Source organism: Otolemur garnettii, unplaced genomic scaffold, assembly GCF_000181295.1.
Source record: "Otolemur garnettii isolate 467f Iridium unplaced genomic scaffold, OtoGar3 scaffold00126, whole genome shotgun sequence".
In the NCBI taxonomy this organism is placed as follows: domain Eukaryota; kingdom Metazoa; phylum Chordata; class Mammalia; order Primates; family Galagidae; genus Otolemur; species Otolemur garnettii.
Genome location: NW_003852521.1, coordinates 4,177,349 through 4,189,987, shown reverse-complemented (window position 1 = coordinate 4,189,987; position 12,639 = coordinate 4,177,349). Strand labels below are relative to the sequence as shown.

General features: G+C 39.7%; 1 protein-coding gene across 10 annotated transcripts in view; it reads right to left on the bottom strand.

Moving 5' to 3' along the window:
- Nucleotides 1-12,639, bottom strand: part of SYNE1 (spectrin repeat containing nuclear envelope protein 1) — a 448,631-nt gene that overhangs the window by 56,109 nt on the left and 379,883 nt on the right. For all 10 annotated transcript variants that reach the window (XR_002775281.1, XM_023517949.1, XM_023517955.1 and 7 more), the window contains 3 exons: nucleotides 9,281-9,436; nucleotides 3,950-4,108; nucleotides 665-831 (listed from right to left, as the gene is read on the bottom strand). Coding sequence is in view for 9 of the 10 variants with exons in the window: in XM_023517949.1 (XP_023373717.1) it covers nucleotides 665-831; nucleotides 3,950-4,108; nucleotides 9,281-9,436 (482 nt within the window). In the remaining variant the exon portion in view is untranslated. The remainder of the gene's footprint in view (nucleotides 1-664; nucleotides 832-3,949; nucleotides 4,109-9,280; nucleotides 9,437-12,639) is intronic.

The following is a 12,639-nucleotide window of genomic DNA, read 5'->3' as shown; positions in this document are numbered from 1 at the left end:
AGCAGAGTGGCAACGATCGCATTCACTCCCGCACTGAGCAGAGTGGCAATGATCGCATTCACTCCCGCACTGAGCAGAGTGGCAACGATCGCATTCACTCCTGCACTGAGCAGAGTGGCAACTATGGCATTTACTCCCGCACTGAGCAGAGTGGCAACGATCCCATTTACTCCTGCACCTTGCTAACCAAAAACGTAGCAGAAATTTTATACTATATTTCATTGCTACTGCTGACAGCAACACTCTCCAGAGGTTGGTCAGCAGTTTCTCTTGCTTCCTAGTAGGGGGTTGAAAACCCATGAAAGCCTGAAATAACTTCCTCTTGGAAATGGATTTTGTTTGGATAGGATTCTCTCTCTCAGCTACATGCAGGCAACACTAGATTTATGAACTAAGACGGCTTTACCTAATAAATGCAATCAGCACAACCTGGTTCTCTGTACCCTCAATGAATCCCCCAAAATGAAGAAAAAAATAGATTTATGAACTAAGAAGGAGAATTTTCAAGTTAACTGAAGTGCCATTGATGAGGACATCATGAACATTTTTCCAAATGGCGGAGTGACCCAGGAAGGGACGGGTCATCTTTAGCTAAAGTGAAAGGTGGACCGAGAGGCCACAGGATGCTGCCCACATGTGTCCCATTGACATGGGTCCTCCTTACCTGGCTGCAATGAGGTCCAGGAGATGCTGCCACCGGTCATTGACCTTCCCGAGCTTGTATTCAATCTCGGATGCTTTGCTTTCATGGCTGGCTCTGGCAAGTCGCTCTCCCATTTGCTGGAGCTGTATTTTGTTCTCTTGGGCAACAGCAATTTCTTCTTGGTAATCCTGGGTAATAAATGGCAATCACAGAGGTCAGAAAGCATAGTCTTACTACAGCCAACCTGGCCCTACTACAATCACAATCGCAGTTTTCTACTGCTTTGGAAATATTTGGGCATGAGGAACACCACGTGACCATGAGTCCATGCACACAAGATTAGTAGTAACTATTATTTTCAGCTCATATGCGGAGTTGGAATTAAATTTTCATATAGATGCTCTTGAAGGAAATGGAATAGTCTCTGTTGATTTAAAATGGGCATTTAAAAACAATTAAACTATATACATAGACTCAAAAAATAAAACTTAAAGGATTTTAATACTGGAAAATTATACCTTATTGCTCTAATAATTAACCTGATGTTATATTTAGAATAAATTCCAATACAAATAGTTGCCAACAGGCTTATAAGAGGCACACACACATGCATATATACACACAGACACAGTTGACATGCAATGTATATACATGTGAATGTGTACAGGGTGTGTGTCAATTATGTTATTTGTGCAGAACATTTTAAAGAGATTTATCTATACAATGCCATCATTTTGCATCACATAAATCAATGATAAATTGACTCTCAAGAATAACAGCAATTGATTTTAGATGATCAATGTGCCTCACCCCTTGATTTATGCAGTTTCTGTGCTAGCTTCCCTCAAAATTATTTTGGTTCAAGAGAACAGACTCTCTATGGTGTATCTGCAAGAGGCGTTACATGGCATGAGGTAAGTGGTGATGAAAGGACATTTCCCTTCTCTATGCCCAGTGACCCTCTTACTCTCTTGCCGCAGAGACAGGATAAAATCTTTAGGATCAACTCTTTCATTTTTGGCTTAAGTTCTTATTACACATCACATATTTTCTCAGCAGAATAATATATGAAGACAGGTTTTATGTGAGAATGCATATTTTAATTTTCTCTTCCTCTAAATTTGGTGTGGGGGCAGGGTTCCCCTCCCAAGTCATTTACATACACAAAAAGGGCCCCCAGAGGAAGAAGAGGGGCCAAGGAAATCTTACTCCCTTCCAGTGATGAGTGCTTTCCTCACCCCCTCCCTCCTTGTTATGTTATTTGAACACAATGGGAATCAAGTGCGAATAGTGGATGCGTTTATTAATAGCTATATTATTTGATCCCACATTTGGATGGTCTTATTGAGAAATGTTTATTTCAAAGGAATTACTTCAAACTTTCAAAAATTATTTAGAATAAAATAATCCTCTTAGATTGTCTTTACAATTCATGGCTTTTGAGTGTTAACCAGTAGACATGAATACCTTGGCTTTAGATTTTTTTTTTTAATCAATTGTTTTTCTTCTATGTTGTCAAAAATTACCAAACCTTGATGCTATTTTCCTTCAACACAATAAAACGCCACTAGGAGGTAATCTCATAAAAACTTAAAAAAAATCCATTGGCTTACTTTATATACAAACTAGCATAGTTACTTTTTTAAAATTAAGTCATATACACTTAATATAGATCATGTATACATTAATGCATTTATGGGGTACAATGTACTGATTTTATTTTATTTATTTATTTATTTTTGCAGTTTTTGGCCAGGGCTGGGTTTGAACCTGCCACCTCCGGTATATAGGGCTGGCGCCCTACCCATTAAGCCACAGGTGCCACCACTGTACTGATTTTATATACAATTTGGAATGCTTAGATCAAATTAGTTAATACAGGGTCTCACTTCATTTACTTAATTATTGTGTTAAGACATTTATGTTCTATACTTAGTAGATTTGACATGTACCCTTGCAATATGCTCCATAGGTGTGGTCCCACCGTTGACCCTCCCTCCATCAAACCTCCCCTCATTTTAAGGAGCATGTCTAATATTTTGCCAAATAATATAACAAAATTATCTACGTGAAAAGCTAAAATTTTTCTAAATTTTAAATTATGGCAATAGTAGTCCAAAAGCTGTTTTTTTTCCTTATGTTTCCAATGTACCCAGCCTAAATTTCATGATGAAAAGCAATAAGAATAGTTACTAATGTGACCAAAATTTATTCCATCATATTAATCACATCTCTAAGCATTCTCTTCCACCCAGGAACTAGCAAAGTGTAATTGTTGATAGCTACTAAAATGAAATCTGGGTCATTTCGGCCCACATTTTATAGGTTTACAGTATCAAATAAACAAATGCTTATCCATGGAATTTGCAATCTTCTGTAACCTTAATATTTCATATTGGTTTTAAAAGTTATATTTTTCTCCTTATATGTATGAGTAGGTAAAAAGGAACTTTTTCTAATTAACCATTTATATTTCTTCTTAGAAAGAATAAAACTATAATTCATTGAGTTGATAAAAACTACCTTCGGAGAAGGTAGGCATTGCTTTGTGGACAGGAGACACAGCAATAAACAAGAGACCAAGTCCACATTCCCGTGACGCTTATAGACCAGAGGGGCTTCCGTTTGGACAGACAAGAACAAGTAAATATGAAAAATACATTGTACTGGCTGGTGAGATGTGCAAATGGGAAAAACAAAGAAAAATAACATTCAGATGATTCATTATTCATAAACAATGTAGAAACAACACTGAAATTATCAGAACTTCTTAAATGCTAGTAAATTTGGCCAGCTCTATAGAGACATGAGAAATGTTCTGAATTCAACTGAATATATATGATAATTTAGTAATATATACATACCTTGAAAATAACAGCCAAATTTTTAGGGAAGTCCTATTTCCTATCTATGGTCTGTAAACCATGTTTTGGAAAGAACATATTGGTTAAAACTTATCCTAAGAGTTTTTTCTCTTAGTTCCTCTATGATTTTATCTCTTTAAAAAGAAAAACAGAGAAGAAAACAATCCACATAAGATGATTCCTACTGAACAGATAGCTAAAACCCCCAAATGTTGAAAATTATCAATGGATAATCTATTTCATAACAAACTGAAAGTACTCTATGTATTTTGTACGTAAAGCAGGCCATTCCATGCAAGCTTATTTTATATTAAAAGTTGAAAGGTTGAAAGTATAAGTCCTTTGACAAGAAATAATCATGAGTAAAAGCCATCTTGTGTCCCTCTTAAAAGGACCCCTAAGCAGTATGAAGGGCAAATGTGAGGAGCTGCACATCCTGTACCTTCCTGAGCTTTTCCATCATTTCCTCAATGAGAATTTCTCCGTTTTGGGACACTTTGCTTTCCATTTGAGTCAACCATTCACAAAGCTCCTTGTTCTTTTCACTGAAGACTGCCCACTCATTCAATCTTTCACTTACTTGCTGGCGCCTCAAGGAGAGCTGAAAAGTTTAAAAATAAGCAAAAAGATAATTAGAGTGGAGCCCATGACCCTGAGTAAAGCAGAAAATAAACTAGGTCTAAAAATGAACAGCAGTTGTAATCAGTTTTGCCCACCGTTTCCTGAAGTCCAGAATTTGCCATTAAATATGTATAGTGGGAGACACTGAACCCTACAGCTCTTCCCTTAAGACTCACATGCACATTAGCTGCTTAAAGGTTCTGAATAATCCATCTTCAAACAACAGTGAGTTCAGCTTAGATATGATACATGATCAGTGAATGTAACTTTTTTTCCTCAAACACCCCAAGTTTCTTCTGAAAGAAATTTAAAAGAAAAAGGAAAGATGGAAGAAGGATAGAGAAGAAAGAAAAAGAAAAGACAGTATAAGAAAAAAAAGAAAGAAAAGAAAAGAAAAAAGAGAAAAGAAAGTGAAGATGGGAAGGAAGTAAAGTAGGAAGAATGGTTGAGCCTCAGGTGTGCAGAGGGCGGAGCCAGGGTGGGGCAAGGGCGGAGCCAGGGTGGGGCCAGGGTGGGGCAGGTGGGACTGTGGGCTGCTGGGTGAGGAGGATGTCTGCTGCTTTAGCTAAGGAAATACAGGTTAACCTGTGCCTACTTGAAGCTGTACCCAGGACAGGGCTGAGGAGCGCAGTCCCTGAAGCATTCCTTCCTCTCTAAGTCTGAGAGCTGAGGGCATTCTCACCTGCTGCTGAATTTCTAAGCTTTTGAATTCTCTGAGGAACGTGACCTCCTTCCTTTCACTCACAGAGCATCAGAAGCAGGAGTCTGACTGCCAGTTAAAATTCTAGTTCAAGTGAAGTCTCCATTTTCATAATTGGGACTGACCAAAGTGACTGTTTTCTAGGAAAAGTTTAGAAATCCCTGCCCTTCAGATGTAAGATGAACAAGTTTTGCTATGAGTACCTCCTCACCTATCCTTGACCATGAATGAACCCAGAATGAATTAATTGTAGGGCTTTATTCCCAGTAGATGTGGGGAAGATGACCATGTGATAGAAAATATTATGTATTACTTTGAGAGGTAGGTACTTTTATCCCCATTCTAGAGACAAGAAGAGTGAAAGTTGAGCAAATTTGAGACATTTGTTTATAGTCAATAAGAGATAGAGTCGTCAACATTCATGTTTTTGAAATAGGTTGCAACCTGACAGTACAATTAAGGATCCAGAGGTAGCTGGAATTCAAGACCTGTTTCCATCACTTAGTAGTGATGTGACTAGGGTGTCTGGCCTGAGCCTTCTCTGAGCCTTACTCTCCTCATTGCAAGTTAATCTTATGTTTGCTACAAAATTCATTAAGTAATTGTTTATCATTTCTAGTAAATATATGTCTACTATGTGCCAAACACTGTCCTATGCACCAAGATACAGGAAATATCACAATTCGAGAAAGGGACTGGTGGACACTGACGACCTGACAAAAGCTGGCCATGTCACACTGCTGCTGCCACCGCTGCCGCTCTCATTGTGCCTGCTGAGCCAGCGTCCTTTACGTTCTTAACTTATTTTCTTCTTGACATTCACGTATTCAGTACCTGCATCAGACAGCGTGAATATACATTCTGAGTGTGTATCACACACCATGAACGTGTTGCTTTCCTTTGGTTACAAGTTGCTATGCCTGAAAGAAGACACAGCTAGGCTCCAAGCCCAGGGCAAAGCCAGGCCCAAAGCCTTCCAAAGTGGTAGGTCAATTCAGGTGGGGAAGGCATCTCCTTTTCACTTGTAAGTGACTTAACATTACCATGTCTTTCTGAGGACTCAGCTGAAACCCTCAAATTATTTATCAGTTAGCACACATCTATGCGTTCTCAAGGGCACAAATAGAGGACCTTGCCTCCAGCTGACAAGCCAGGACTCAACCCTCCCGAGGGGACCGCAAAACAGGAAATACATCCTTTTCTACTTCAGATATTTTTACCATGACATTTTGAACAAACGAGCAATTATGATGATGATATATATTGACATTTCAATTAGAATTACGCAGAGAACTACAAACCAAAACAGGAATAAGGGCGAGCATCGGCTCTGGCTGGACACAGACCACAGACACAACAAATGGTTAGGGGCGTCTACTTAAACCAGGAGAGTTTTCCACATTAGCGCACCTGCACCGTTTACTTACGGCCTGCCTTCCTCACCCTCCTCTGCAGTTCCAGTCACTCCTGACTTCCCCTGCTGCTTCGGGTGGAGCAGGAACAGACTACTTGCCCCTTAGCATGGATAAAGCCAAGTTTAACTCAAGTTTTTGACTTTTGCGATGAAACATGGGTGTAAGCTCATTTCCTTTGTGGTTTCATACTTGACAGAAGCTCACCGGAAACGCCTAACTCAAGAGCTAGAAACCAATCTGTTTCTCTCCTTAGAGTTATGTCCTGGCTAGCCCCTGACTTATGCTCTCACTGGTGTAAGTACTCTTGTTTAGAGTGAAGTGATATGGGCAAATGTGTGTTAGCTTCATGCCTTAGGACACTTTCTACAAACACTATGTAGCGACTGGCTGCTGCTTTTTAGCGTCTTAGTCTACTCACAGCTCCTAAGTAAAAGGACATAAAACAAATGCCCTAAAGTATTGCTGCCTAAGTCCCTTGAGGCCATGCTCAAGGATGTGCCATTTTCTCCAGGTACTGGACATATAAAGCAATGGTCTTTGCATGTGAAGGGCTGCAAAGTCTTGGAATCAGGTTGCACATCTTTAAAAAAAAGAAAAAAGGCAACCGTGCAATGCCACAAGATGGCACAAGGAAAAGGGAAATGAGTGTTCAGAAGACAATACTGAAGGCTGAGCATTTAAAACATGACATCGCAGGGGTGACGGGATGTGAAAGAAAATGGGTCAGAGCCTCAGAAGGGAAGAACAGTCTAGGCAGGAGGAGTGGCACGGCCATAGTCTCAAAGTTCATGGCAGGGTTGGGAAACAATAGGAGCCAGTCTCTAAAGTATCACCTCCAAAGTCTTTGCAGGACTCATTGCGAGGCAGTGGTTCTCAACCTGTGAGTTGTGACCCACAGGAACTGTATAAAAGGGCCGCAGCATTCGGAAGGTTGAGAACCACTGAGCTAGAGAAATGGATCTAACCCATTTTATAAGGCATATTAAAAATATTAAGACTACAAGTAGTACTGGAGTTTTCTTAAAATTAAGAAAAACAGATAGGCTAGCAAAGATAAGTGAACATTGTAGTGATAATTTCCCAGTATTTATATCCACTAAGTATCTTTCACTCATATATCTGATACATCATGATAAGGTCTTTATGTTATAAAATTGCAGGTTAGTTTACTATATAGTAATGTATTGCTTTTAGTCTGAAGGATTCAGAAAATAATAGTGTAGTGATTAACATTCCACCTTCTATGACTAACTCCACGTAAGTTTCTCCTTGTGTTCACTGAGAACATGGAACTCTGTCATTCTGAACTCAGATCATTAACATGTTGGTGAAAGTCACGACTTTCTATCAGCTTTTAAGAGCATAAAAGCATAGATACATTGGAAACTGTCCACACATCAATAATACCAAGCATGGTCCAGAGTTTTCCTTTGGTCCAAGGTCTGAGAAAAATCTGAGTTTTACTCAAAACATACACAGAAATTTTCCAAAGAACACACTTCTCATTTATGTCACAAAATCAAGGGCCTCTGAGTCTCTTACCCTGTTACACTTATAGTTCCTGAAATATGAGGATAAGTATCCCTAAAGTTGGAGAGAGTGGGGAAGATGGGAGAGAAAAGAGATTTCAGGGCAGCACAGTCTGTGTGGCACACCGAGGCCTGAGGCAGGTGGGCAGAAGAGGCCCCTTCTCAACAGCCGTCAGCTTTCCCAGGCCCACTCCCCGCCAACCAGGGCCTCTGCTCCAGCTGCGACCTTCTCAGCAAACACACACACCTGCTTGTTTCCCGCCATCAGTCTATCTGAGCCACCTCCCACCTCAGGACGCATTTCAAGATTTATCCATTTCAAGAAATGTTTAGTTCATTCTCTGCAATCCCCATTGTCTTTGGGTTGCTTACATTTTGTTTTGTTTTGTTTTGTTTTCCAGTAGAGATGGGGTCTTGCTTTGTTGCCCAGGCTTGAACTCCTGGTCTCAGGTGACCCTCCTGCCTCTGCCTCCCAAGTAGCTGGGAATACAGGTGTGTACCACTATGTCTGATTAATTTTTCTATTTTTTTTTTTTTTTGTAGAGATGGGATCTCACTATGTTTCCCAGGCTGGCCTTGAACTTCCAGGTTAAAGCAATCTTCCCGCCTTGGCCTCCCAAAGTGCTGGGATTACAGGCTTGCGTCACCATGTCTGGCCAGCCTGCTTACATCTTTTTGTATCTTTACATTGTTTTTCCTTGTTTATACCTGGCTTTCTTCTTTCCAGACTGATTTTAGTCTCAGCTCCCTTGTAAACTTGATGGCAGACAAATCTATTATAGTTTGTTAAATTTACAATAATTAATATGACAGATCCATTGAACAAATATTTAGTATAGCCTATTATGTGCCCGGCAGGGCACGGCCCCCACTTCCTGGAGTGGATGGCCTCAAGGGACGTAGGCAGCCGCCTGTTCTAAACTTGTGAGCCTTTTAATCTGTCATGCCTTTTTGCCTAGGATGTCTTCTTGCTGCCTTTCTTCTCATATTTTTTCCTAAGTTTCCAACTCAAAACCTGAAGTGGGGTCTCTCCCAAGGCCTGATGAACATAGAAGGTAGTTAATTAATGAATGATGACTAATGATGCCATACCCCCATAAATTACTAGACAACAACTACAGTAAATCAAAAGCAACAATGAATGTTCCATGAACAAAACCAGCTCCACAGTATAAGCTAAAATGGCAAATACAACCTTGGTTTTTCACTTGTTGAAATAACATTAGCCTAACAAAAACCACACCTGTGAACGACAACCTTGTGCTTCCTCTTAAAAACATGCCAGCCAGCAACCACGGAAAGAAGAGACTCTACCTTACATGAATCTAAACATGCAGTTTTAAGTAGCTTTACCAATGTGAAATATTCTGGGTAATAACCACAAAGTTCTTCCTTTATCCATACTATGAGTTAGAGGACGGGTCCAAATCCGTCAAGGCATTGACATTCTGATTCGTCTCCCAATTCTCCCTCATTCTGAGGCAATTCCCCCGTAGGTCTCATCTTACCTGGTGGCACAGTTCTTCCCACTGCCTTTGCAGAAGTTCTATGCGTTCATTAAGGATAGAGATGTCGTCAGCGCTGATGTACGCAGAGAGGGTGTCCTTCAGCAGCGTCAGCTGTGACAAGTCATCTGTCCAGCTCCCAACTGCATTTTCTAATTCCTAAAATTAAAAACAAACCTTTAATACCCATGGACATCAACTGTTAATGATTTCTGAAATGTTTTAGAATCCCCACTTGATGTAATTTCCTTTGAAGTGGCTCAATTTGAACAGGCATACTTTGGCAATATTGCAAGTTTGGTCTGGTTCCAGACCACTGCAAAAAAAGCCCGATCACAATACAGTGAGTTTTTTGGTTTCGTAGTGCATACAAAAATTATGCTGTAGTCTACTACGTGGACAATAGAATTATACCTAAACAATGTACATATCTTAATTTAACAATACTTTATTATCAAAAAATGCTAACGGTAATCTAAGACTTCAGTGAATTGTAATCTTTTTGGTGGTGGATGGCTTTGCCTTGATGTTGATGGCTACTGACTGATCGGTGGTGGTTGCTGAAGGTTGGGATGGCTGTGGTTATTTCTTAAAGTAAGACAATAAAGTTTGCTGCATAGATTGACTCCTCCTTTTAAGAGCAATTTCTCCATAGCATGCCATGCTGCTGGATAGCATTTTATCCACAGTAGAACTTTCAAAATTGGACTCAATCTTCTCAAGCCCTGATGCTGCTTTATCAACCAAGTTTATATAACATTTTAAATCCTTTTTTGTAATTTAAACCGTGTGTATAGCATCTTCACTTGGAGTAGATTCCATCTTAAGACATCTTTTTCTTTGGAGGAAGAAGCAACTTCTCAACCGTTCAAATTTCATCATGATACTGTAGCGGGTCAGTCCATCTTCAGGCTTCTCTTATAATTCTAGTCCCCTCACCATTCCTACCACTCCTGCAGTTATTTTCTCCACTGAAGTCACTGACTCCCCCAAAGTCATCCATGAGGGTTGAAATCAGCTTCGTCCAAACAACTGTTGATTATGACATTTTGATCTCCACCCATGAATTAACAAATATTCTTTTTTTTTTTTTTTTAATGATTTTACTTATTTATTTATTTATTTGAGACAGAGTTGCAAGCTGTTGCCCTCGGTAGAGTGCTATGGCATCATAGCTCATAGCAACCTCAAACTCTTGGCCTTGAGCCATTCTCTTGCTTCAGCCTCCCAAGTCGCTAGGACTACAGACACCTACCACAACACCTGGCTTTTTTGTTGTTGTTGTTGTTGTTGCAGTTGTCATTGTTTTACCTGGCTGGGGCTGGGTCCAAACCCGCCAGCTTCAGTGTATGTGGCCCCTGCCCTACCCATTGTGCTTATGGGCACCACCTGAATGACAAATATTCTTAATAGGACATCTAGAATAATTCCTTTCCAGAAGGTTTTCAATTTACTTTTCCCAGATCCCTCAGAGCAATCACTATCTACGGCAGCTATAGCCTTACAAAGTACATTTCTTATATAATAAGACTCAAAACTCAAAATTCCTTGATCCATGGGCTGCCAAATGCATATCGTGTTAAAAGGCAGGAAAATAACGTTAATCTCCATCAGTGCTCTTGAGTGATAAAGTACATTCTCAATAAATGGTGATATTTTTAAAGGAGTCTTTATTTATTTATTTTTTAGCAGTGAGTCTCAAACATGGGCTTAAAATATTCAGTAAACCACACTGTTAACATGCCATCCAGGTTTTGTTGTTTCATTGATCGAGTCTAGGCAGAGTATATTTTGCATAATTATTAAGGGTCCTAGGATGTTTCATTGATCGAGTCTAGGCAGAGTATATTTTGCATAATTATTAAGGGTCCAGAATGCTTCACCAGCTGCCTTAGCCCCTAATAAGAGGGTCAATCTGTCCTTCAAAGCTCTGAAGCCAGGCATTGACTTTTCCTTGGCTATACAAGTCCTAAATGGAATCCTCTTCCAATAGAAGGCTGTTTCATCTACACGGAACATCTGTTGTTTAGTGGAGCCAACTTTATCTATTGTCTTAGCTAGATCTTCTGGCTAACTTGCTGCAGCCTCAGCTATATTACTGCTTCACCTGATACTTGTATATTGTGAAGATAATTTCTTTCCTTAAACCTCATGCACTAACATTTGCTAGCTTTTAACTTTTCTTCTGCAGGAAACTTTTCACTTCTTTCTCCCCTCTTTCAGCCTTCACAGAAATGAAGAAAATGAGCATTTTGGGTTAGGCTTTGGCTTAAAGGAATGTCGTGGCTGACAACTCAAACATTCTCCTGTTCGCAGTAAGGCTGTTCTACTTGCTTTTCATTCATGGGTTCACTGAGTAGCACATATAATTTCCATCTAGACTTTTCCTTTGCATTCACAGCTAGGCTTACTGTTTGGCACAAGAGGCCCAGCTCTTGGCCTGTCTTGACTTTTAACATGTGTTCCTCATTAAGCTTAATCATTGCTAGCTTTTGATTTAAAGTGAGAGATGTGTGACTTCCTTTCACCTGAACACTTAGAGGCCTCTGTAGGGCTAGCGACAAGCCTGATTTGAACTTTGTGGTATCACAGGGAGGGGAAGGAGAGATGAGGAATGGCCCACTGGTAGAGCCGTCGGAACACATGAAACATTTATTCATTAATTTCACCATCTTATATGGGCACAGTTCATCATGCTTCGAGACTATTACAATGATAACATCAAAGATCATGGATCAGAAATCACCATACCAGATATAATAATAATGAAAAGTTCAATATATTGTGAGGATTACCAAAATGGGACACAGAGCTGTGAAGTAAGCATGTGCTGTTGGAAAAAATGTGCTGCCAGACCTGCTCCAGGCAGAGTTGCTCCAAGCCTTCCATTTGTAAAATGCAATACCTGCACGGTGCAATAAAGCTAAGCACGATAAAGCAGGTTTGCTTGTACTTACTTACTTCCTCTATCATTTGGAAAGTTACCAAAGTCTTCAGATAAAACATCATTGCTTGCAGACTCTTCCTGCCATCTACTTACCATTTCATTGATCTTTTTTTGGTGCTTATTTCTAAATTGAAGTTTCATCACTGCACTGATCTTTTTTACTTTAAACTGACTTCATAAACTCTAACCCATCCGTTCTTTCTGTCTGGAGTTACTGATCTCATGGTTAAAATATTTTAAAAAACACAAATCTAAGTTTAACTTTCATTTTCCAAACACCATGAGTCGCTACATTTTGTGATCTATACTTGCAAAGAAATAGCTGAGAAGAACTGTTGCTGTTACTACTCAATTTAAAATAATGCACTGAATATATTTTCTGCAGGATCAGAGACGTCTTTAAGTTACTGAAAAA